General features: G+C 38.7%; 1 protein-coding gene across 1 annotated transcript; it reads left to right on the forward strand.

The window, feature by feature from the left end:
* Positions 1 to 213: 213 nt before the first annotated feature.
* LOC137258964 (beta-1,3-glucan-binding protein-like) lies at positions 214 to 22,343 on the forward strand. The gene is made up of 12 exons (XM_067796659.1): positions 214 to 404; positions 3,323 to 3,421; positions 4,715 to 4,849; positions 5,180 to 5,301; positions 18,150 to 18,224; positions 18,511 to 18,571; positions 19,831 to 19,998; positions 20,250 to 20,333; positions 20,589 to 20,697; positions 21,240 to 21,302; positions 21,514 to 21,640; positions 22,078 to 22,343. Exons 1-12 carry the CDS (start codon positions 293 to 295, stop codon positions 22,279 to 22,281), a joined length of 1,359 nt encoding a protein of 452 aa, XP_067652760.1. The 5' UTR covers positions 214 to 292; the 3' UTR covers positions 22,282 to 22,343.
* The last annotated feature ends 313 nt before the right edge of the window (positions 22,344 to 22,656 follow it).

The raw sequence follows: 22,656 nt of genomic DNA on the forward strand, positions 1-22,656 counted from the left end.
TATGGTACTTTAATTTCTATTTTAGTTAAACTTAAATTCCATGACGGTTTTTGAGTTTAAACTCAAAGTGACAAGAAACTTTTGATGCAACGTGTCTGTGTTAAATATGAAAGGATCTTTGTGAGTTCTAAGATAAGTTTCCTAAACTAATCCAATTTAAAAAAAGATGGGGTCAACATGAGCGAGGTTCCTTATCTCGTTGAGATCACAGGTATATGTATACCTGAGCTGTAACAGAAAACAGACACTCTGTTCGTTGTGGCTGGCATCGGTTGCCTCAACACTGACGATAATGACCATCAAAATATTCTTCGCAACTCTCCTTGTAGGTCTGTGTTATACATCTCTACAGCCAACTATCAAACAAAACGCAGAGAAGAATGGGCTGACATTGTCTTTCCCAAGTAAGTGTAAATGTATATGAAAACAGCATGGATATTTAGCAATCGAAATATTAGGTAAGTACAAGACAAAGTCATAACTGTTCTTCTGACATTGTGTTTGCAGAGGTTGATCCGTTTCCAGTGCACAGGCGTATGTCCATTCTATGACTTTGAATTTTGTTGTCCCTTCCTTCTTTTTGACATTGACCTCTAATGTTTTTACGCCCTTCAACAACAAGTGTTTATATTCTGAATTTATTGATCTTTGATACATAAATTGTTTCCGTGACGACATGGCTGAAGAATGACGATATGAGAACTCACTCGCTCAACTTTTGACATTAGATGCAATGTTCGTCAGAAGCCTTAAAGCAAATCAATATGATGTTAATAGGTGGTTCACTAACGATATGACAATATTTGGTGTGAATGTTTTCCTTCTAATACTTTCACAGGAACCAACCATGAAATCAAAATGAACTTAGCTATATACAATACATGCATGCTTGCACTCACGCACGCACAGTGTGGAAATAAATTAAAGCTACGTCAACATTTAAAATACTTTTCACACAAAATCGTGCCAATACATATATCAGTAGAAGTATGGCCTACATATTAGTGTGGTCAAAGATAGTGATAACGCGCCGAATATTTTCAGCATCGGACCAATAGCAGATGATCTCGCAGCAGTGGACAAGCAGGTGGTGACAGCGAGTTGTTTCAATTGATTCTCTTTCCAAATGTGTACCTATTGTAACGTAATTCCCTTCATCCACAATGTGGCCAAAGGGAGACAAGTGAGGGAATCGCGAACACCAGGGTACACATTAACATTGCTCTGATGAAGATACCGCACGAGGAAAATGTGGTCTGGCAAAAGTGTTGAAACGTCACACTGCTCAACCAATGCCGCAATAAGACTTCGTCTTGACGTCTCACTTCATTCAGGTTCCCGTCAGTCACATTGCCGTTAGACTTACCTAGATCGAACATAATTTTCCAAATACGCCATTCATCCTTTCGTGCGAACCGAACAACAACCAGTTGTGTGTGTGGTTTCTGGATCAGTCTACAAATTCTACGGATAACTTTGCCTTCTGAGTATAGTCTTTCAACCGAGTTAGCGACGGATAAGAAGACTATTTCAATTCTGCCAGTTTAGGTAAAACACACTTTTCCCGACAATTAAAAAGTTTAGCCCATTTAGCTGTTATCTTTATATGAAAGTCGTCTACGTACACGCCCTTGCACGAATGAGGTCATCTACGTTTTCCATTTTGAGAGAAGATCTTTGTTACTAAATCGCAAATCTCAGCATTTGTGTCTCGGATTCTCCAACAACACTGCCATGCTTTTCGTGAATACGTCGTCGAATTGGTACACCAAACATTAAAATTATTATTAGGATGTATATCAGACAGACAGACAGTCAGACATTATATTACAATAATAGGGTATTGGCCAATAATACATACGAATGCGAATACAAATAACACACTACATGCTGACTGTAAGGTGAAGATTGAAAAGTCCAAATAAATTATGTTATAACGGCCGACTACTTCTTAATTTAAATGCAGTGGAGAGTAATGTACTTGTTGTTTTGGTGGTCTTTTTTACATAATTCATCTTGTTACGGGCAATTAATGTTGTTATAGGTAATTAAATACACAGTTTCAGTTACTGCAGGCTGAGTCTGATGAGCTGACACAATTAGTCTCCAATAGCTCGCCCTCAACATAGGTTCGGCCAACTGAGTGGCAGTAAAGACAAAGACATTGGTCATAGGGTGTATTTGTGTGGCAGCGGTTTTTCACTGCTGGTCTAAAGTTGTTATAGCGGAACATGGTTATAACCTTCCGTTGATATTGCAGGAAGTGATAGGACGAGTAGTTATCAACGTTAAGATTTAAATTGTAAATATTTACATTTAGGTGAAGCGTCAAGTCAGGGGCGTCAGTGTTGAAGACACTTTGGTCCATGACAGTTTAGGTGTGATCCCAAGATATCTGTGCATTATTACAACATCTATTTGTTCACTCTCTTTTAAAAGAATGAAGCTCTAAACAGTGTCAGATACAGCTCATACACCATCAACGGTTAATAGTGAGTGAGTGAGTGAGTTTAGTTTTACGCCGCACTCAGCAATATTACAGCTATATGGCGGCGGTCTGTAAATAATCGAGTCTGGACCAGACAATCCAGTGATCAACAACATGAGCATCGATCTGCGCAATTGGGAACCGATGACACGCGTCAACCAAGTCAGCGATCCTGACCACCCGATCCCGTTAGTCGCCTCTTACGACAAGCTGAGTCGCCTGGTTAATAGAGAAAATAATCCTGTTGAATGAATCCTAGTAAACACCTCTTCCACCGTCTTCCTCCAACATTTGAGCTTGTTTAGTTATGATTATAATGATAGTCTGCGGACTCAGAGTGCATCCTTGGCGGATACCTATATTATATTTGAAATAAGGTTTTATGTCTGGCACAAATACACAGTGTATAATACATGTTGATAATAAATTTAAGATATATACCATATTTCAAAATGGTAGATATATGTCCAACGGAAATGGGAAAAGGGCAAATCATCCGTCATAGACTTTTTCACAGAAACTGTGTGCAACGGTTATGGTGAATGAGTGAATTTAGCTTTGCGCCCTAATCAGCAATATTCCGGCTTTTTAGGCGGTCAGTAAATAATCGGATCTAGACCAGGCATTCCAGGGATCAACAGTATGAGCGTCGATCTACGCAATCGATGATATGTGTCAACCCAGTCAACGAACTTGACCACCTGTTTCCGGAAATCGCCTTTTACGAGAAGCATAGGTTGTTGCAGATCAGTTCTATGACGGATCTTCACGGGTTTAACAGTCATGCAAAGCAAACTCGAAGTGTATGTTACATGCTATTCTTTCTTTTGACAGAGATCCCTGGTGTTGATACAATTGAAATGACCTACTCTCTCCATGATCAAGATGTCAGCTTACCTCATGTCTCCAACTCTGTGAGGTTGTATAAAAATGGTAAGTGATAAGGGGTAGTGATAAGAATCAAAGAATATCTGGAATTTATATCAGGTGAATTCCTGCCGAAAAAACGATCAAAGAGGCAACCCCCCTATAACGTATATATTTATTTTTTGAAACTGTATTTGCTCCTAGATCATTCAAAGATCTTGGTATATATCATGTGAGTTATAAACACACAACTTCACATTGTAAGGTCTATATTCATAAGAACAAAGATTGATTAATGTAAATCTATTTGTGTCAAGTTGTTGTAAATGGCCAAGATATTTTAACGATTAAACTTCTATATTCTTTCCTCACAACGTTTTGGAACCATTGCAGATCATTGCAGATCCCTTCATCAGCTGAACTGACATTATCAAAAGGTATTTGGCATAGTAGAGGTAGAGGTGGACACGCCCAAACGCCCACTGATCCGGAGATCCTTCACTGACTGTTTCCAACAGATGGTGTTTCAAAGGCTGTCACCAGTCGCTCCGTGTTTGCTCCATGAAATCATTTAGTGGCTGTTTCCCCGAGGGCGCCGTTCAGGGATCACTTTAAGTAAAGCACCATAGCGTGCTTGTTCCGTAGACATCTAATAATAGTTTGACCCTGTAGATCATTCGACAATGTCTTGCTCCAGTAGATCATTCAGTGACTTCTTGATGATCTAAAATGTAGAGTGTGAGATGATCCATTCACCTTTCTTCAGAAAATCATTACATTTGCCAAGGGGGCTAGGAATTCTAGAAGATCATTGCCGGTTTACGGTTATACAAAATGATGTCATGGCTGTTTGGAGGTCATCTAAAGATCGTCCGCTGATTATCAATAGATCATCAAGTGACTGTTTGCTCCAATAGGCATTCATGTACTGCTCTTGACAATCCAAAATGCAGCGTCTGTACCTGGAGATCATCCACTGACTGTCCCTAAAAGGTTATGTCAGGGCTGTTTGGAGATCCTATAGGAGATCATCTATTGACTGTTTGAGTCAGTAGATTATTCTCTAACTGCTCTTCGTGACTCACACCGTACATTGAGTGCAAAATGGCATGGCCGTTTGGAGGTCATCTAGGAGATCATCTGTTGATTATTTTCTCCATTTTGTATTTCAGAGACTGTATACTCCAAGAGTCCATTCAAGAAAATATTAGCATGTTCCCATGACATTATCTTTGCTCCTTGACCTCCGTCATTGGCTGAATTCTCTTGAAATCGTTGAAGGACAGTATGCTGCAGGAGATCCCTCGGATCAATATTTTTTACAGAAAATCCTCCTGCGAGTTTTCAATCTTGTTTCAGCTCATGGATCGTTCACTTACACTGTTCCAACTGAGAGTGCATTTACTGAGAAGAAAGTTCTTGAGTATGCAGTAAAATATCTGTCTGCAAATGGCCACGTTGTGTTTCACCTTGTGGACAAGTATACAATTCCCGGTAAGTAGTTCGGTAGGACATACATAAAATATGAAAAACAAAATGCAATGACTGTGAAAATGTCGGTAAACATTTTCAACCTTCTCGATAAACCGTTTTGAGTTGAGTAACTTTTCAACTATACTTCATGTAAACCACAGAATTGGTCTTCATCAACCCATGCTTGTCTTATGAGGCGACTAACAGATCGGAAGGTCAGGTTCGCTGACTGGGTTAATGACTGGATTATTTATAGATCTCCGCCATGTAGCTGACATATTGTTTAATTGCGTTTTAGGAGAAAATAGTTGACAAACCAAATGATCATATTGGATGTTTATCATCTGCCAGCTGCCTCATCTCTTAGTCCACGACTCTACAGGCGTAGCCATACCGTGATGTTTGACGATTTCCATTCAAGCCATCTAGACAGCAGCAAATGGAGGCACGAAATCACGTGCTGGGGAGGAGGGGTGAGAGTAACATTTTCATTCAGTTTGGTAAGAATGTATCCACGTGCGAGACAAATAACTATATCACACAATTGTATGTGTATAGCCTATGGTCCGAAAGTCGATTACGTTTACATGAGGGCCTGATTACTAGTCTCGGTTCAAACATAAAGCGACTTTCAAAGTGATTTATAAACACATGTCCTCTCATAGAGTCACACGGTGACGATCAAAGGAATGTCTGGTCATCACTCGGTTCGTTTACAAACAACATCATACAGCTGTAAACATATGCTCATTATATGATCACAATTGTACAATGAACTTTTCATTTAGCGAGATTTCGTATAAGTTTCGAAAGAGCTTTGTCGGGACTCAGAGAGTAGTCCGCATTGTGGAGACCACCTGATTGCGCAGACCCTGGATTTGACAGATTGACATGGTCCGTTAATACAGTCTTTAAATCTTGATGCAAATTCCATTCATATAACGGCCAAACGTAATGTCCACCCGAATCTACCCGTACAGGGTTTGTTTACGCGTCACGAGGTGTCATGAGAGATTGATCCGATGCAAGCATATCCATTCCACGCCTCTTCCTCAAAAGGAATATACGCCTCATCTTTTCAAGTACGGCCACGCACTATCTTAAAGTATTATGTCATAAACTAGGGGGTATCTGGCAGGACAATCCTTGGATGTACTCAAACAAATGGAAAGTCAACTTCATCTGGAAGCTAATTGTCGGTCTCTGTTGAATATCCGGGACTATTAGGGTTTTTAGGGGGATAACAGATGCATTTTTGTTATCTTACATTCCTTCAGTGGCTGATAAAACCCTTTCGCAATGAGTCAACCATACGTGTTGGAAGACGTTATCTTTACGATTGCGAAAGGCACATATATGTCCATTCATGTGCAACTAATAAGCAATTAACACGTCACAATTTAATTCTGGACTCACAAAAGTCCAGAAACTCTCAGCACTGTGGCCACTCTCTCACAAGGGATTTCGCAAAATTAAACAGGCAGCTGTTATGTATATGTGCTAAGGATGAAAAATTTTTTTTCGAAAACTCAAAATTTAAACTCGCTCGCCCATGGGCACGCCCATGGGCGAACAGTGGCCAATGGGTAGGCCCATGTGCAGGCCCATGGGCGAAAGTGTTTACTTTCATCCAGAATAAATGTTTTGGAGGTTGTAAATGAATGAAAAAATGTTAATAAGTATCATGACACAAATTGCAGCTTGTTGTGACTTGACTCTGCTAACTGACAGCGATTTTAAAAAATCTCGCCCATGGGTGAAAAACATATTGGCCCATGGACGAGAATAATTAATTTCATTGAAACTACATGTTTTTTTCCAGGCTTTGAGCTTTTCAATGAATGAACTTGTATTTATTATTGTCTTGACACGAAATTAAGCTTAGTTTGACTTAATTCGGCTAATTAAGAGTGATGTTTCAAAACGCTTCGCCCATGGGCGAAAACCATTTGGCCCATGGGTGAGAATATATACTTTTACTCAAAATACACCTTTTCCCATGTTTTGGACGTTGTGAATGGATGAAAGTATGTTCGTAAGTATCATGTCACAAAATTCAACTCATTTTGAATTAATTCCGTTAATTTAGAGCTATTTAACAAAATCTCACCCATGGGCGAAAAACATTTTGGCCCATGGGCGAGAATATTTCCTTTTACCCCAAACACATCTTTTCCAATATTTGGAGGATGTAAATGAATGAAAGTACATTTATGAGTATCAGGACAGACATTTCAACTCATTTTGACTTAATTCCTCTAAATGAGAGCAATTTTGAAAACTCTCGCCCATGGGAGAAAGACATTTTGGCCCATGGGCGAGAATATTTGCCTTCACTCAAAATACATTTTGACTTAATTCCTCTAAATGAGAGCAAGTTTGAAAACTCTCGCCCATGGGAGAAAGACATTTTGGCCCATGGGCGAGAATATTTCCTTTTACCCCAAACACATCTTTTCCAATATTTGGAGGATGTAAATGAATGAAAGTACATTTATGAGTATCAGGACAGACATTTCAACTCATTTTGACTTAATTCCTCTAAATGAGAGCAATTTTGAAAACTCTCGCCCATGGGAGAAAGACATTTTGGCCCATGGGCGAGAATATTTGCCTTCACTGAAAATACATCTTTTCCTGTGGTTTCGAGGTTGTAAATGAATTAGGATACATTTGTAAGTATCATGGCACAAAATCCAACTCATTATGACTTAATTCTGCTAATTGAGACCGATTTTCAAAAACATCTCGCCCATGGGCGAAAAACATTGGGCCCATGAGCGAGAATATTTCCTTTTCACTTCAAATACATCTTTTCTAATGTTTTGGAGGATGTAAATGAATGAAAGTGCCATTGTGAGTATCAAGACACAAAATTCAACTCATTTTGACTTAATTTTGCGAGTTCAGGAAGATTTTTAAAAAATATGCCAGAATAATAATTTTTACTCAAAATACATCTTTTCCTGTGTTTTGGAGGTTGTAAAGGAATGAGGATATATTTGTAAGTATCATGGCACAAAATTCAACTCATTTTGACTTAATTCTGCTAATTTGTAACAAGTACAAAAATCTGGACTTCCACTCAAATTTTCATAGTTTTTTTTATTGTCTTGGGGGTTGTAAATTTATAAATGAAAGTGTGTTTATAAGTATCACGACAAAAAAAATGAAATCATTCCGGTCTTAATTCGACTAATCTCGCTCGTGGACGAAAATATTTTCGTTTGCTCGTTTTCTTTATTTTGCAAACATGTGGTTTAAAAATAGATGAAATTCTAATGACAATTCAGTTTAATTTCGTGAGTTTAGTTTTATGTCGCACTCAGTAATATCCCAGCAATATGGCGGCGGTTTGTAGATAATCGAGTTTGGATCAGACAATCCAGTGATCAACAGCATGAGCATCGATCTGCACAATTGGGAACTGATGACATGTGTCAGCAAAAGTCAGCGAGCCTGACCACCCCATCCCGTTAGTTACCTCTTACGACAAGCATAGTCGCATTTTATGGCAAGCATGGGTTGTTGAAGCCCTCTTCTACTCCAGATCTCCACGGGTCCCGAACACAGAGCTTTACTTCCAGCAACATATACAGTACACTTAGAATACTAAGCCTTGAGATTCTTTTGAATTTAGGTATTCTATAAATATAAAGTTATGAAGTTATTTGTGAAAGCCCTAATCAAGAGTGACCAAACTCCAGTGACTATGCTGGGACACACTAATAAACGGTGTTGTGATATCTTTAAACTGTATTGAAATATGTCTTGTCAATTCCACTGACATTCGCCAAATGTACCTACCTAGTAGTTTTAAGTGTACCTACCCAGTTTAGCATGTTTCGTTTTAATAGTGTGGTCTCCATTTTTAGTAATTCCCGTTTGCCCGTCCCGGCTTTTCTTCGTCCGAGGTTTTATGGGGTATTCTCCTATTTGGCAGACCAGAAATAATCTACAACAGGGGTAGGTCACTCGCTTGTTTTCTTTACCATTTGTACTAATTAGTATGCGCCTCCTCATGCTACAATGCACACAGTGACCTGATTCGTCTCCATCGCAACTTAGGCTGCGTTTAACAGTACTTCAGCCAGTTTACTGTATCAGTCGAAATCTTACAATGAATGAATGAATGAATGAATGAAGATCAAGAAGTATATGTGAATGAATGAAAGAAATGATAAAAGAAAGAAGTGCATATGTGAATGAATGAGAAAGATATAATAAAAGAAAGAAGTACATATGTGAATGAATGAAAGAATAAAAACATGCTAAAGAACGCAAAACTATCGTTAGATCACATGTGTTAACATCAGCTTGTTATTGTCTCCCTGGTCAGACGTAACAATTGTCAGACAGGTTAAAACAACAAACTATCTGGTTGACTGCACAGCTGCCTGTTGACGTAGTATACCCACATCACCTACTTTTCCTGCGTAACCTTCATCTACATCACCATCCTTAAAGGTCACATACAACGTAAAACACAACTTTGCAGATTCTGGTACCTTTCGGTATGCACTTGCCGAAACAAATCATAAAAAATGCCAATTCAATCTATAAAGTTGAAAAAAACGCGATGTAAAAAAGCCCGCGAAATCGGAGTTCAAACGTTTCAGTAAATTCCCCCCAGCGCTGGGGAAAAAACTGGTTTCAACAGCTGTGCTGCGCTGCGTCCATAACGCATGCGCAGTGAATAGGTTCGCGGAGCTTGAAACAGTATGTATGCCCAGAGTCTGAGGTCGTGAGCAGTAGTTTAATCTTGGTTGTGTACACAAACCAGTAAATAACCTACTCTTTACGTAAAACAACTTGTTGATTGTGGTAAGCAGTCTCTGTCACAGAGAAAGCTCATTGTCTGGTTTATTCACACCTATAAGTCTCTCTGCCTGTCTGCTAAAGACAACATGCAATACACAGCTTCAATCATTGACCACGTGCAATTTGAACTTAACACCTATCAGACTATACGACATAAAGAAAATAAGCTGATTTATGACTCGTGCACCCGAGTCCCGTGTCTGCCACATTATGTAATTAGGCACGTGTGATACACATGACATGCTTTTATGTCTGTGGGTTGCAAACAAACTACATTCATTTTTTTCGGATGACTGGATTTGACGGAAACTGGTGCAAACTCTTGTCAGTTTCAAGTCCTGCTTTGTACTTGGACGAATGACAGATTCCAGCCACGCAGTAGTTTACCATCTCTACTGACATGATTTTTGACTGGATCGCGCGCAAATTCAGATAACATGTATTTTCAAAACCCAGCATCTCTATATACATTCTTCATGGATAACGACTTCTTTTAGTGTATATGATTTTGTTTGACAACAGTATATGAATCCATACTGAAACGACGCATCAAGTACACAAAAACAAGTTGTTATCTATAAAGAATCTTTTCTTGTGACTGGCTATACTTGTAAAATGCTCATCAAACAGATCATCTTTCTGAACACACAATGAACCCTCAGCATATCCGCAAATGAAACAGCCAATCGGAAGCCGTCGTTACACTTGAGTGCATATCCACCCGCTATGACTGGGTTCGGTCTCCCGAGGGCTTCGTTTCGGGGGAAGTAAGCCCAAGTACAAAATATTGCACTTTTGAATCGCGATTGTACGTTTATAATTTTGTTTATTTGTTTTTTTTTTAAAGCAGCAATGTATATCATATGTCATGAATAAGTGATAAATGTGTTTTAATTATGTTTGATTTTTTGGTTGCATGTGACCTTTAATATATTGAGCAGAGAGCACAGAAGGCCCTGTAGCTGTAACCACTGAACCGTGGCGTCTCTCTGCTCCCAAGTTCCCAAGTGGGGGTGTCCTTCTCTACCTATTCCATTAATCTTTAAAACATCGAACAAGCTCAACGCATGCATTTTTTTTACTCAAATGTGATGTTATACATATCATAAGAGTATTTTTATGTATTATTCAGTTGATAAATTATTATTTCATGATGCATATATGTACAATATTTTGCTTCGATTCTGTAACTACCGACATTATGACATTGAGACCATTCTGATTTATCGAGTAAAATACGATTGTATAGTTTTGAGTTTGAATCTTGGCATATTTTACCGGTTTGCCACTTTTGCACTCTGCCCTTTTAAAGGGGGCGTGCATATTTTGGTGGTTTTTAGTATTCCATCTATTCATTTGGATTTATTAATTTATTTGTTTTTGTTTTGTTTTGTTTTGTTTTTTACTGCTAGTGGGTCTGTTAGTCTTCTTTGATAACTGTAGATTTATTCTGACGTTTGACGAGCGGAACATGAAGTGTTGTTATCATGTATGTTATGTAATTATATTATTGGTATGGAGCGGCAGTGATATGTATGTTTATGCTTGCCAATCCAGTCCCGATTACTTGAGATTAGTTTAAACTATAGATTAACGTATCCATACTATTACTGTGTAATCATTATATCGGGCTATGAGGAATACGTAATGTAATCAAGATTGACTTTGCGTTTACTTTTCTATTTTTTAAATAGATTTTCACTATTTTTGCTACACTCGAAAAGATTTACTTTGCCTTTCGTGATTGTGGTCTCTAAGTATTTTAGAAATTATGTTGTTGAGACAACTAGAACTGTTGATCTGCAGTCTTTCAAAATTCATTTTCACGAGATATATTCTCCCTTTTTACCAGTTCTCAAAATGAACATATAACCGTTTACACAAAGGTATCTTCCCGTAAAATAAGTAGGACGAAACGTGAAGCATAGCAGCGCATTTGCCATAACTGAAATTGTTAAAATGATCCTGAAAACTGTCATTTTCAACATTCACCTTGCAAGCAATTTTATCAAGAAACTAAATAACTATTTTACTAATGGAAGGAGTGAAATGAAAGCCCATTTTATTAACTGAAGTCACTGATTGAACTCGCTAACATCGATTCACTTACATTCTGGTACACGAGTCTTATTTCGTTTCCTGAGCACACACATTTTACTTTTTTATAGAAAATCCGTGTCTAATCCCATAAAACAACACCATTGTCACTACACCAAACGATTTTGACCTCGACCTTAAACAAAGGTTTAACTTACAGGACTACCTGTAAGATATCCCTTTCTTGATAACGAGTTTAACAGCTACGCCGAAATGCTGCTTACCTAATAAGAAGTTGTATATCCATAGAATTTTCGTGGTTTTTGTCCAAATGATTATGACCTGAACAGATATTACTTTGTCAAAGACTTCATGAGTGATTTTCAAGTTCTAATCCACACACAGATTTCCACTTTTTCATCATTTTGACTTTTATCTCAGTTTGTTGAGTATCTCAGCATAACTGGCAAAGACAATGGAAACTGAGCGGAACGGTGACGCTTTCTGTTTCTTCCGCGTTCACTTACGTAATTTCCGCAAAGCGCCTACGACAATTTGCGCCGAAAAAGTCATGTCTCGTCCGCTGGTTTGTTTATTGGAGTAAAATAGCTGCCGCTTTCAAGTGTATTTTACTTGTCATATACAAAATTCATCCATGGATCACATTAGGTCATTAGGGGACACCAGCTTTGAAATGTACAGGTGTTCGTGAGTGTATATGGATGAAAAAGACAGATTGCGCAAGACGCGCAGCCAAATATCTCACATTCAAAGGAAATCTCGAATTGATTGTTTTATAAGGCGTCGAGCTGACCAGTTGGTTTTGGTGTTGTGTATAAACCTCCTTTGCAAGAACTTTGTCAAGCATACCTGCTTTGTCCTTTTGCAAGACCTGCACATATTAGTGTTTGAAAGACATTCACATTTATGTGCGTGTGCTCTGGAAAACATTGTCCGGCACGATATTCCTTCCAATTTAGTTATTGTGTGCATGCTGCATTTCAATTTTTGGAAATGTGCTTAAAACATATTTTGATTCTCAAAGAATGTGGTTCGTTTAGCAAGTAAAATATTGCTTTGATTAACACTTCACCAGTACTATACAATATTACAGAATACACAAAACCGGAAACACAAAAACGACAAATTATAGCATTGTGATTAGGGGTATATGGGGTTATAGGAGTCCCTTTTTATCCACCGAGACAAGCCCTACACGCCCTGGTGGGGTGTGGATTCGGGGGAGGGGGTAACGGAGGAGATGACCAAGACACACGTACTCCATACGCTATCATGGTCTTCCTTACTGCTTGAAGATCGACCTTTTCTCACTGTGGTCTATGATGACTTCGGTGAACGGAAAAGAACTTATTCACTGTGAAAACCAGAAAATAGTTGAATCCGTCCACGATTTTATCATAAAACACAAAGCTTGATTTTTAATTTTTTAACAGAAACTAATTAACTTGTCAAAAACCTTCTCACAAATGTTCAGTGTTTCTACAAAGAGCTAGTCAGACACAACAAACCATAACTCTATTTTTCATGTTTACTTATATGATAGTTGTATTTGATGTAATGATATGTATGCATATGTTATTATATGATAGTTCATATGGATGACGACACATGCTTCATTTATATTTTGTATTATATGCTGTATGGGTGAGGTACTGTAAAGCTTGTTCACCAGTCCCAATCAGAGTTACAAAACACACAAATATACAACAACATGGAGATGTGTGGAGAAAATAGAGACATATGGAGAACAGCAATGTCATAACTGAACAGAAATCATTCCCTCTATTGTTGAAGGCCGTGTGGGATTAGTTAAACAAAGAAATCTAGTCGACCATGTCTCCTAATCCTCTTACTCCTTAAACAAACGACTTTCCTGGGCTGTCTAAACTTGAATTGAAATTTTTGTAAATTCGATGTTTCGGGTATTACGTAAGGAGGTAATCAGGTGTCAACACTATGGCGTTCGACGTTCCGGACATGAAGGAAAACCAAATACGTTATAAAGTACAGTAATGTGGTCACTATGAGCGAGGCAGACAGTCTGATGAGCACAGCTCATTACGGAAATCTCTTGTCTTTGGAGCTGCTCGTTGAGACGCTGAAGCCTTCTGTCAAGTTCTTCTTTATTCTTTATTGTGGCCACTGTGTCACAATATGCTGTTTACATTGCTCACAGACCCTCGATTCACGATGACGCCAACTTTCTCGACTACTGTTCGTGCGACGACTATCATTCAGGAATTGGTTCCACAGCTCATTCTTTCACCGATGTCTTTGTGTATGTGTTTTAGCTCGTTAATTAGCGTAGAGACGAGTCTTCTGCTATTCTCGGGCACAAGTTCTCCAAGGCAGTCGACGCTCCGGGTGTCATTAGAACAGTGTTGAGCACTGTCACACTCCACTGCTTTTCGACAGCCCTGTTGTGTATTTGATAAAACAATCGACAATCCGGGTGTGAACCAAAAGAGGATACCACCATTCTCATCGCTAGATGAAATGGGATGAAGAAAACCCGCACACTCTTCATCACATTGCTACACCGTATTTACCATAACGAATGTTTAAATAGCACTTTATGTAAATAGAGCATCAAAACAAGCTGAAACCATGTATTATATTAACATGGTACTAACTATAGTCGATTCGAACCACTGTTCTACAGTTCACTGACTGCCTTGGATGCAGGCTTTTCCCACGTGGCGGGGTAAAACTTAATGATCTATTCTCCCTCGCAAGGCCACGTGAACCAATCAGAAATGGACATTCTTAAATGGGGTAGGAGAAATGTGCCCTGTAGGTTCTCGTCAAACGTCAGAATAAATTTACAGGTACCAAAGCAGACTCACTCGCTGGGCGACTAGCAATAAAAAAAACCCAAACAAAGCAAAAACAGATAGATCAATTAATTTAAACAAATAGATGGAATACTAAAAACCACCTAAATATTAGCATGCACGCATCGTTTAAAAAGATAGAGCGCTAAAGTGGCAAGATTCAAACTCAAAACTATTCAATCGAATTTTACTCGATAAATCAAAATGGTCTCAATGACATAATGTGGTTAGTTACAGAATCAAAGCAAAATATTTGACATGTTTATGTGCGATTTATTTAGCAAAGCCAGAAGAATCCCCGACAAACACAGCCGCTTCTTCTCAATATGTGGGTTTGTGAGAGTGAGGGTACTCCCTACAAGGCTCACTCCCATTAGTTAACAAGGCGTCCTCCCATTTGGTAGAGTCGATATACTAAGATCATAGGGGATTTAGCAACCATGTTGGATTGAAGGAATGACAAAACTCTGTGATAGATTAATGAGTGTCTTTTTTAAGCATTATGAAAATGGTAATGGTAAATTAACACAAAATGCCCTAAACCTGTCCAGCGTGTCATATATATAATTTAATTTATAATTTATCAACTGAATAATACATAAAAATACTCTTATGATTATGTATAACATCACATTTTAATAAAAAGGTGCATGCGTTGAGCTTGTTCGATGTTTTAAAGATTAATGGAAGAGGTAGAGAAGGACACCCCCACTTGGGAACTTGGGAGCAGAGAGACGCCGCGGTTCAGTGGTTACAGCTATAGGGCCTTCTGTGCTCTCTGCTCAATATATTAAGGGTGGTGATGTAGATGAAGGTTACGCAGGAAAAGTAGGTGATGTGGGTATACTACGTCAACAGGCAGCTGTGCAGTCAACCAGATAGTTTGTTGTTTTAACCTGTCTGACAATTGTTACGTCTGACCAGGGAGACAATAACAAGCTGATGTTAACACATGTGATCTAACGATAGTTTTGCGTTCTTTTGGAAGGGATGGCCGTGGTGTAGCATTTATTCTTTCATTCATTCACATATGTACTTCTTTCTTTTATTATATCTTTCTCATTCATTCACATATGTACTTCTTTCTTTTATCATTTCTTTCATTCATTCACATATACTTCTTGATCTTCATTCATTCATTCATTCATTCATTCATTGTAAGATTTCGACTGATACAGTAAACTGGCTGAAGTACTGTTAAACGCAGCCTAAGTTGCGATGGAGACGAATCAGGTCACTGTGTGCACTGGAGCATGAGGAGGCGCATACTAATTAGTACAAATGGTAAAGAAAACATGCGAGTGACCTACCCCTGTTGTAGATTATTTCTGGTCTGCCAAATAGGAGAATACCCCATAAAACCTCGGACGAAGAAAAGCCGGGACGGGCAAACGGGAATTACTAAAATGGAGACCACACTATTAAAACGAAACATGCTAAACTGGGTAGGTACACTTAAAACTACTAGGTAGGTACATTTGGCGAATGTCAGTGGAATTGGCAAGACATATTTCAATACAGTTTAAAGATCTCACAACACCGTTTATTAGTGTGTCCCAGCATAGTCACTGGAGTTTGGTCACTCTTGATTAGGGCTTTCACAAATAACTTCAACTTCATAAATATAGGTTGAATACCTAAATTCAAAAGAATCTCAAGGCTTAGTATTCTAAGTGTATTGTATATGTTGCTGGAAGTAAAGAGCTTCAACAACCCATGCTTGCCATAAAAGGCGACTATGCGTGTCGTAAGAGGCGACTAACGGGATGGGGTGGTCAGGCTCGCTGACTTGGTTGACACATGTCATCAGTTCCCAATTGTGCAGGTCGATGCTCATGCTGTTGATCACTGGATTGTCTGATCCAAACTCGATTATCTACAAACCTGCCGCCATATTGCTGGGATATTACTGAGTGCGACATAAAACTAAACTCACGAAATTAAACTGAATTGTCATTAGAATTTCATCTATTTTTAAACCACATGTTTGCAAAATAAAGAAAACAAGCAAACGAAAATATTTTCGTCCACGAGCGAGATTAGTCGAAATAAGAACGGAATGATTTCATTTTTTTGGTCATGATACCTATAAACACACTTTCATTCATATATTTACAACCTCCAAGACAATAAAAAAAACTATGAAAATTTGAGTGGAAGTCCAGATTTTTGTACTTGTCACAAATTAGCAGAATTAAGTCAAAATGAGTTGAATTTTGTGCCATGATACTTACAAATATATCCTCATTCATTTACAACCTCTAAAACACAGGAAAAGATGTATTTTGAGTAAAAGTGATTATTCTGGCATATTTTTAAAAATCTTCCTGAACTCGCAAAATTAAGTCAAAATGAGTTGAATTTTGTGTCATGATACTCATAATGGCACTTTCATTCATTTACATCCTCAAAACATTAGAAAAGATGTATTTGGAGTGAAAAGGAAATATTCTCGCTCATGGGCCCAATGTTTTTCGCCCATGGGCGAGATGTTTTTGAAAATCGGTCTCAATTAGCAGAATTAAGTCATAATGAGTTGGATTTTGTGCCATGATACTTACAAATATATCCTAATTCATTTACAACCTCCAAACCACAGGAAAAGATGTATTTTGAGTGAAGGCAAATATTCTCGCCCATGGGCCAAAATGTCTTTCTCCCATGGGCGAGAGTTTTCAAAATTGCTCTCATTTAGAGGAATTAAGTCAAAATGAGTTGAAATGTCTGTCCTGATACTCATAAATGTACTTTCATTCATTTACATCCTCCAAATATTGGAAAAGATGTGTTTGGGGTAAAAGGAAATATTCTCGCCCATGGGCCAAAATGTTTTTCGCCCATGGGTGAGATTTTGTTGAATAGCTCTAAATTAACGGAATTAATTCAAAATGAGTTGAATTTTGTGACATGATACTTACGAACATACTTTCATCCATTCACAACCTCCAAAACATGGGAAAAGGTGTATTTTGAGTAAAAGTATATATTCTCACCCATGGGCCAAATGGTTTTCGCCCATGGGCGAAGCGTTTTGAAAAATCACTCTTAATTAGCCGAATTAAGTCAAACTAAGCTTAATTTCGTGTCAAGACAATAATAAATACAAGTTCATTCATTGAAAAGCTCAAAGCCTGGAAAAAAACATGTAGTTTCAATGAAATTAATTATTCTCGTCCATGGGCCAATATGTTTTTCACCCATGGGCGAGATTTTTTAAAATCGCTGTCAGTTAGCAGAGTCAAGTCACAACAAGCTGCAATTTGTGTCATGATACTTATTAACATTTTTTCATTCATTTACAACCTCCAAAACATTTATTCTGGATGAAAGTAAACACTTTCGCCCATGGGCCTGCCCATGGGCCTACCCATTGGCCACTGTTCGCCCATGGGCGTGCCCATGGGCGAGCGAGTTTAAATTTTGAGTTTTCGAAAAAATTGTTTTCATTTTTTCATCCTTAGCACATATACATAACAGCTGCCTGTTTAATTTTGCGAAATCCCTTGTGAGGGAGTGGCCACAGTGCTGAGAGTTTATGGACTTTTGTGAGTCCAGAATTAAATTGTGACGTGTTAATTACTCTTGCAATGTCACTTCCTTTTATACAGGGTGGTCAGTTCCAGATGTACACACCGGAAGCTGCGAACACCTACATAAAGAATGGCGTCCTCTACCTCAAACCGGTATTGACCTCCTGTATACAGTCATAGTCAAAGCAATGTAGAGTACATTGGTTACATTCTTTTGACACTGTTGCTGTTCATCTGTGTTTGACACAGAGTTGGTGGAGAAATGCCAATAAAGGACATAGTTAAAGTTTCGCCTGATAAGTCTCCGACATAAAAAGTTCTGCATGCAAAAGACTCCGACTTGTTTCCGTAAATGGGTACAAAATGTGAAAGTTTTTTTTGTAAGATGTGATCTTAGTGATATTTCTAAAATTCAAGTAAAATATGCTGTTGTATTCAGACGCTTACGGCAGACAAGTTTGGAGAAAACTTTCTTCATCATGGAGACTTGGATGTCAGAAGTAAGTTTCAGTTGCTTTCACCGAAGAAACAACATATCCTGAAATATAAACTGTGAACATATGTCATGTGATTATGATCTGCATGTGCCTGCATACTACCAATGTGAATGTCTGGTGAGTTTTTGCAGTGCCGTCGAGCTCACGAAAGTTTAACTTACATTTGACATTTCAAGATACCGTAAGCATAAACTGGACTAAAGTTACACTGATAAAACCAGATGTTCACAATAACAGCAGGCAGACATGACCCCAGAGATAGCATTTGACATCATTAGAAAGTGAAGATCTCTGATAAATAATTAGAAAAACCTTGACCATTAAGAAATGATTTCTGGTGCAACCCGTGAAGGTCCGCGATAGAATAGACCTTCAGCAACCCGTGCTTACCATAAAAGAAGACTATGCTTGTCGTAAGGGGCAACTATCAGGGTGGTAATGATAACAGGTGGTGAAAGATAATGATATATATTCTTAAACACTTATTTAAAAACCAAAGAAACGTTTTACTTGTTTTCACTGATGTAATTCAGTGCAAAATGTTGTAAAAGCCTGAAATCATAGGAATGATTTTTTTCACAATTTTGCACACACCATAACAGCTGTTTCTTGTTTCAGTATTTGAAAAATGGTGGCATAGTGATTCATAAACACAAGACCTGTTATTGTATTGCATGGTGACAATCACTTGACTGTATAGTCCTGACTCAATTTATTTACAAACAACGTTATGCATTTGCAATGCTGCTGAAATGTATATCTGCTCATGATATAGTCACGGTTGTACAGTCGCCAGTATTTCTTATCGACGTGTATAGGGATTTGTCGCTTCTGTTATATCTACGTATTGACTCCGGTCGTTAACCAATATCACGCCCTCTTGAGGACGTCACCTAGTAAAAACTTGATGTCAGCAATACAGTTTTCTTCAATGCCTAACACTATCAAATTTGCTAATTGCATAAAGATTCAGTACATTTTACAGGTGGCTGTCAAAATTTAAAACAAACGTTGACAGGAGTTGCAGGCTATTGGTCATTGTTATGTCATTCCATGGTTAGATATTTCTGTTTTCCAGAGCAGTGGGAGACGTGCACATACAGATGCCAGCCTCTGGGATCGAAGAATGAAATCCCAAATGCAAACTTGCAAATTACCTGAAAAAGATTTAGAGCTGACCGTTAATGTTTTGCAACGTGTAAACAGGCACAGGATGCAGTTGCAATGTGTCATCGCATTTCCCAGAAATATCTGTTTTCCAGAGCAATGGGGAACGTGTACATACTACAGCGACAGTGGTTGCCACCGTCTGGGATCGAAGAATGAAATCCCCCCTATCATGTCATCTAAACTCTATTCCAAGGCTTCAATCACCTATGGAAGAATAGAAGTCGTTGCTCAGTTACCTAAAGGAGATTGGTTGTGGCCAGGTGAATATATCGTGGTCACTACATGTTTAAGTGTTTCCAACCAAGTGGCACAATGGGATGAGCTCTGAAATGAGCAGCTACAGCTGAATCATGAGTTGAATCCGTACTCTTATCGGTTGCGGTTGTCACCAATAAAACTATTTTTGCGCATTATGTAGAACAATGGTTTGTTAATGTCATATATTGTATTTGATCTAATAAGATAACGAGACATCAGTTAACCTTATTTAACTTCTGAATTCCTTTCAAAGCCATCTGGATGCTTCCACCCACAAGACCTTGGAAATATGGTGGATGGCCAATTTCCGGTGAAATAGACATCATGGAATCGAGAGGTATGAAACATGCTTTCTCTTTATGACACGTAATCGTAGTTCTCCAGCATTACAGGCAGGATTATCAGGATGTTACATAATTCTTAAGTTGTATAACCAAAGTTACCTGATACTGACGGGTACCAAAGTAGTTTTGAAAGATCCAACTGCACTGAAACGCTCAAACACACGCACAACATACACTCACCTACATGCCTATATAACTACTCACTCACTCATCCACTCACCCCCTCACTCACTCGTTTCAATTTACAGGAAACGTGAATTTAAAGGACTCAGGAGGACATGACCGCGGTGTTCACGTTGCTTTCTCCACTATCCACTGGGGCACTTCAAGTCAACATCGGCAACAGTCTCATTCAGCGTCAGTTGCACTGAGTCTTATCACCAATCCTTATGTTGTACCTGACAATGTTTTTTGTCTTTAGGTCACCGCACGAACCATGTAACCAACTTACTTAAACTTGTTATCGTAAACAGGACGTGATACACGTCACAAAATAACGGCCATGCAGACACGTACTAATTTCTAACTGCAATGCAACAGCGAATTCAGTAAACTACCTTTTATAACGAAGTGATCTATACTACAATAAGGATTTCTAGCCCGGATCATTTCCTGCATATTATCGTCGAAATGCTTATAACGAGCGATGCTTTTGTTAACTATATTGTCTGGTCCAGACTCGATTATTTCCGCCATATAACGGAACATTGTTGAATGAGGCGTAAAACTCATTCACACACTCACTGGTGGAAAATACTAAGATCCGCGAAATTTAGAGCCTCCTTTTCATATGGAACTCTCCAAAGTACCGTGAAAGAATATAACTTCCTTCACGAAACTACGAATAGTTGAAATTGTGTCCCTCAGTTGCTATGACTGTGAAGTTTGATCTGCTGCAGGACAGGTTCTTGGGGTGATGGCTTCCATACTTACGCCATTGACTGGACCGCTGACCACATAAGGTGCGTTGGAAGAAATATTACGTTGATCCTCCAGAGGGAAAAGACAAGGAACGTTTATATCTCAGTGCATATTTGTGAAACATTTTGTAAACTCTTACCAACATTGTACAGTTGACACCGATCAATATGTAAACAAAGCAGTTAATAGATGTGTACACTGGGGGTGAAGTCATGTCCATTCAAGCAAGAATTCTGTTTTCTCATCAATCAGGACTGAAATAGATCATCATCCACTTCAAGTCATGCCGACCCCTTCCAACGGATTCTTTTCATACAGTCACCTCTCTGGCACCAATCCCTGGGCAAAGGGTGGCAAAAACGCGCCCTTTGATGGACCTGTAAGTTTTCATTTGAGAGCGAAAAGGTCCTTGGGTTATGGACATTATACTGAGTTTTAGTCTAACTGAAAGTCTTCTAACAATCAATCAATAAAACTCCTCCCGTTTCGTGACCCGTGAAGGTCCCGGGGTAGAATAGGCCTTCAGCAACCCATGCTTGCCATAAAAGGCGACTATGCTTGTCGTAAGAGGCGACTAACGGGATCGGGTGGTCAGGCTCGCTGACTTGGTTGACGCGTGTCATCGGTTCCCAATTGCACAGATCGATGCTCATGTTGTTGATCACTGGATTGTCTGGTCCAGACTCGATTATTTACAGACCGCCGCCATATAGCTGGAATATTGCTGAGTACGGCGTAAAACTAAACTCACTCACTCACTCCTCCCGTTTCGGAAATCAAAATCATTGGACTTTGAATGTTATTTACGTTTTTCAGATGGGTCTTATTTTGAACGTTGCTGTGGGTGCCACGGATGGCTATTTCTCTGATTCGTATCATAATGGTAACGGTAAACCATGGAGAGACGGCTCTCAGACGGCCATGATGGACTTCTGGAAGAACAGGCACCAATGGCAATCTACCTGGCATGGCGAAGACGTCGCTATGAAGATCAAGTCCGTCAAAATGATCCAATATTAGAGTTCTTCCCAGATGATCGTACAAATGTCACATCACAATAAATATTATTTGGCAGTCAAAAAGAGCTTGTTTTGTTTTAGACGCATAATTTCTGTACCAGTTGTTACTCTGTTTTCTGTGTTGATGTCGACCTTTGCTTTGTTTGGTTGTTTTAGGTTTTCTTTATTTCCATATATGTGGGGTTTTATATTATTTCTTTTTATTATTCGTTTTAATTTATTCAGTCAATTAACTAATTTTTTTTTTTTTTTTGGGGGGGTGGTGTGTTGGGGGAGGGGGTGTTGGGGGAGGGGTTTGATATGTCTACACCGTCACATGGCAGATGACTTACTTCTTCAAAGACGTGATTTTCACTGTTTTTCATGCCGCAGATGT

The sequence above is a fragment of the Haliotis asinina genome, chromosome 12 (assembly GCF_037392515.1).
Source record: "Haliotis asinina isolate JCU_RB_2024 chromosome 12, JCU_Hal_asi_v2, whole genome shotgun sequence".
Classification (NCBI taxonomy): domain Eukaryota; kingdom Metazoa; phylum Mollusca; class Gastropoda; order Lepetellida; family Haliotidae; genus Haliotis; species Haliotis asinina.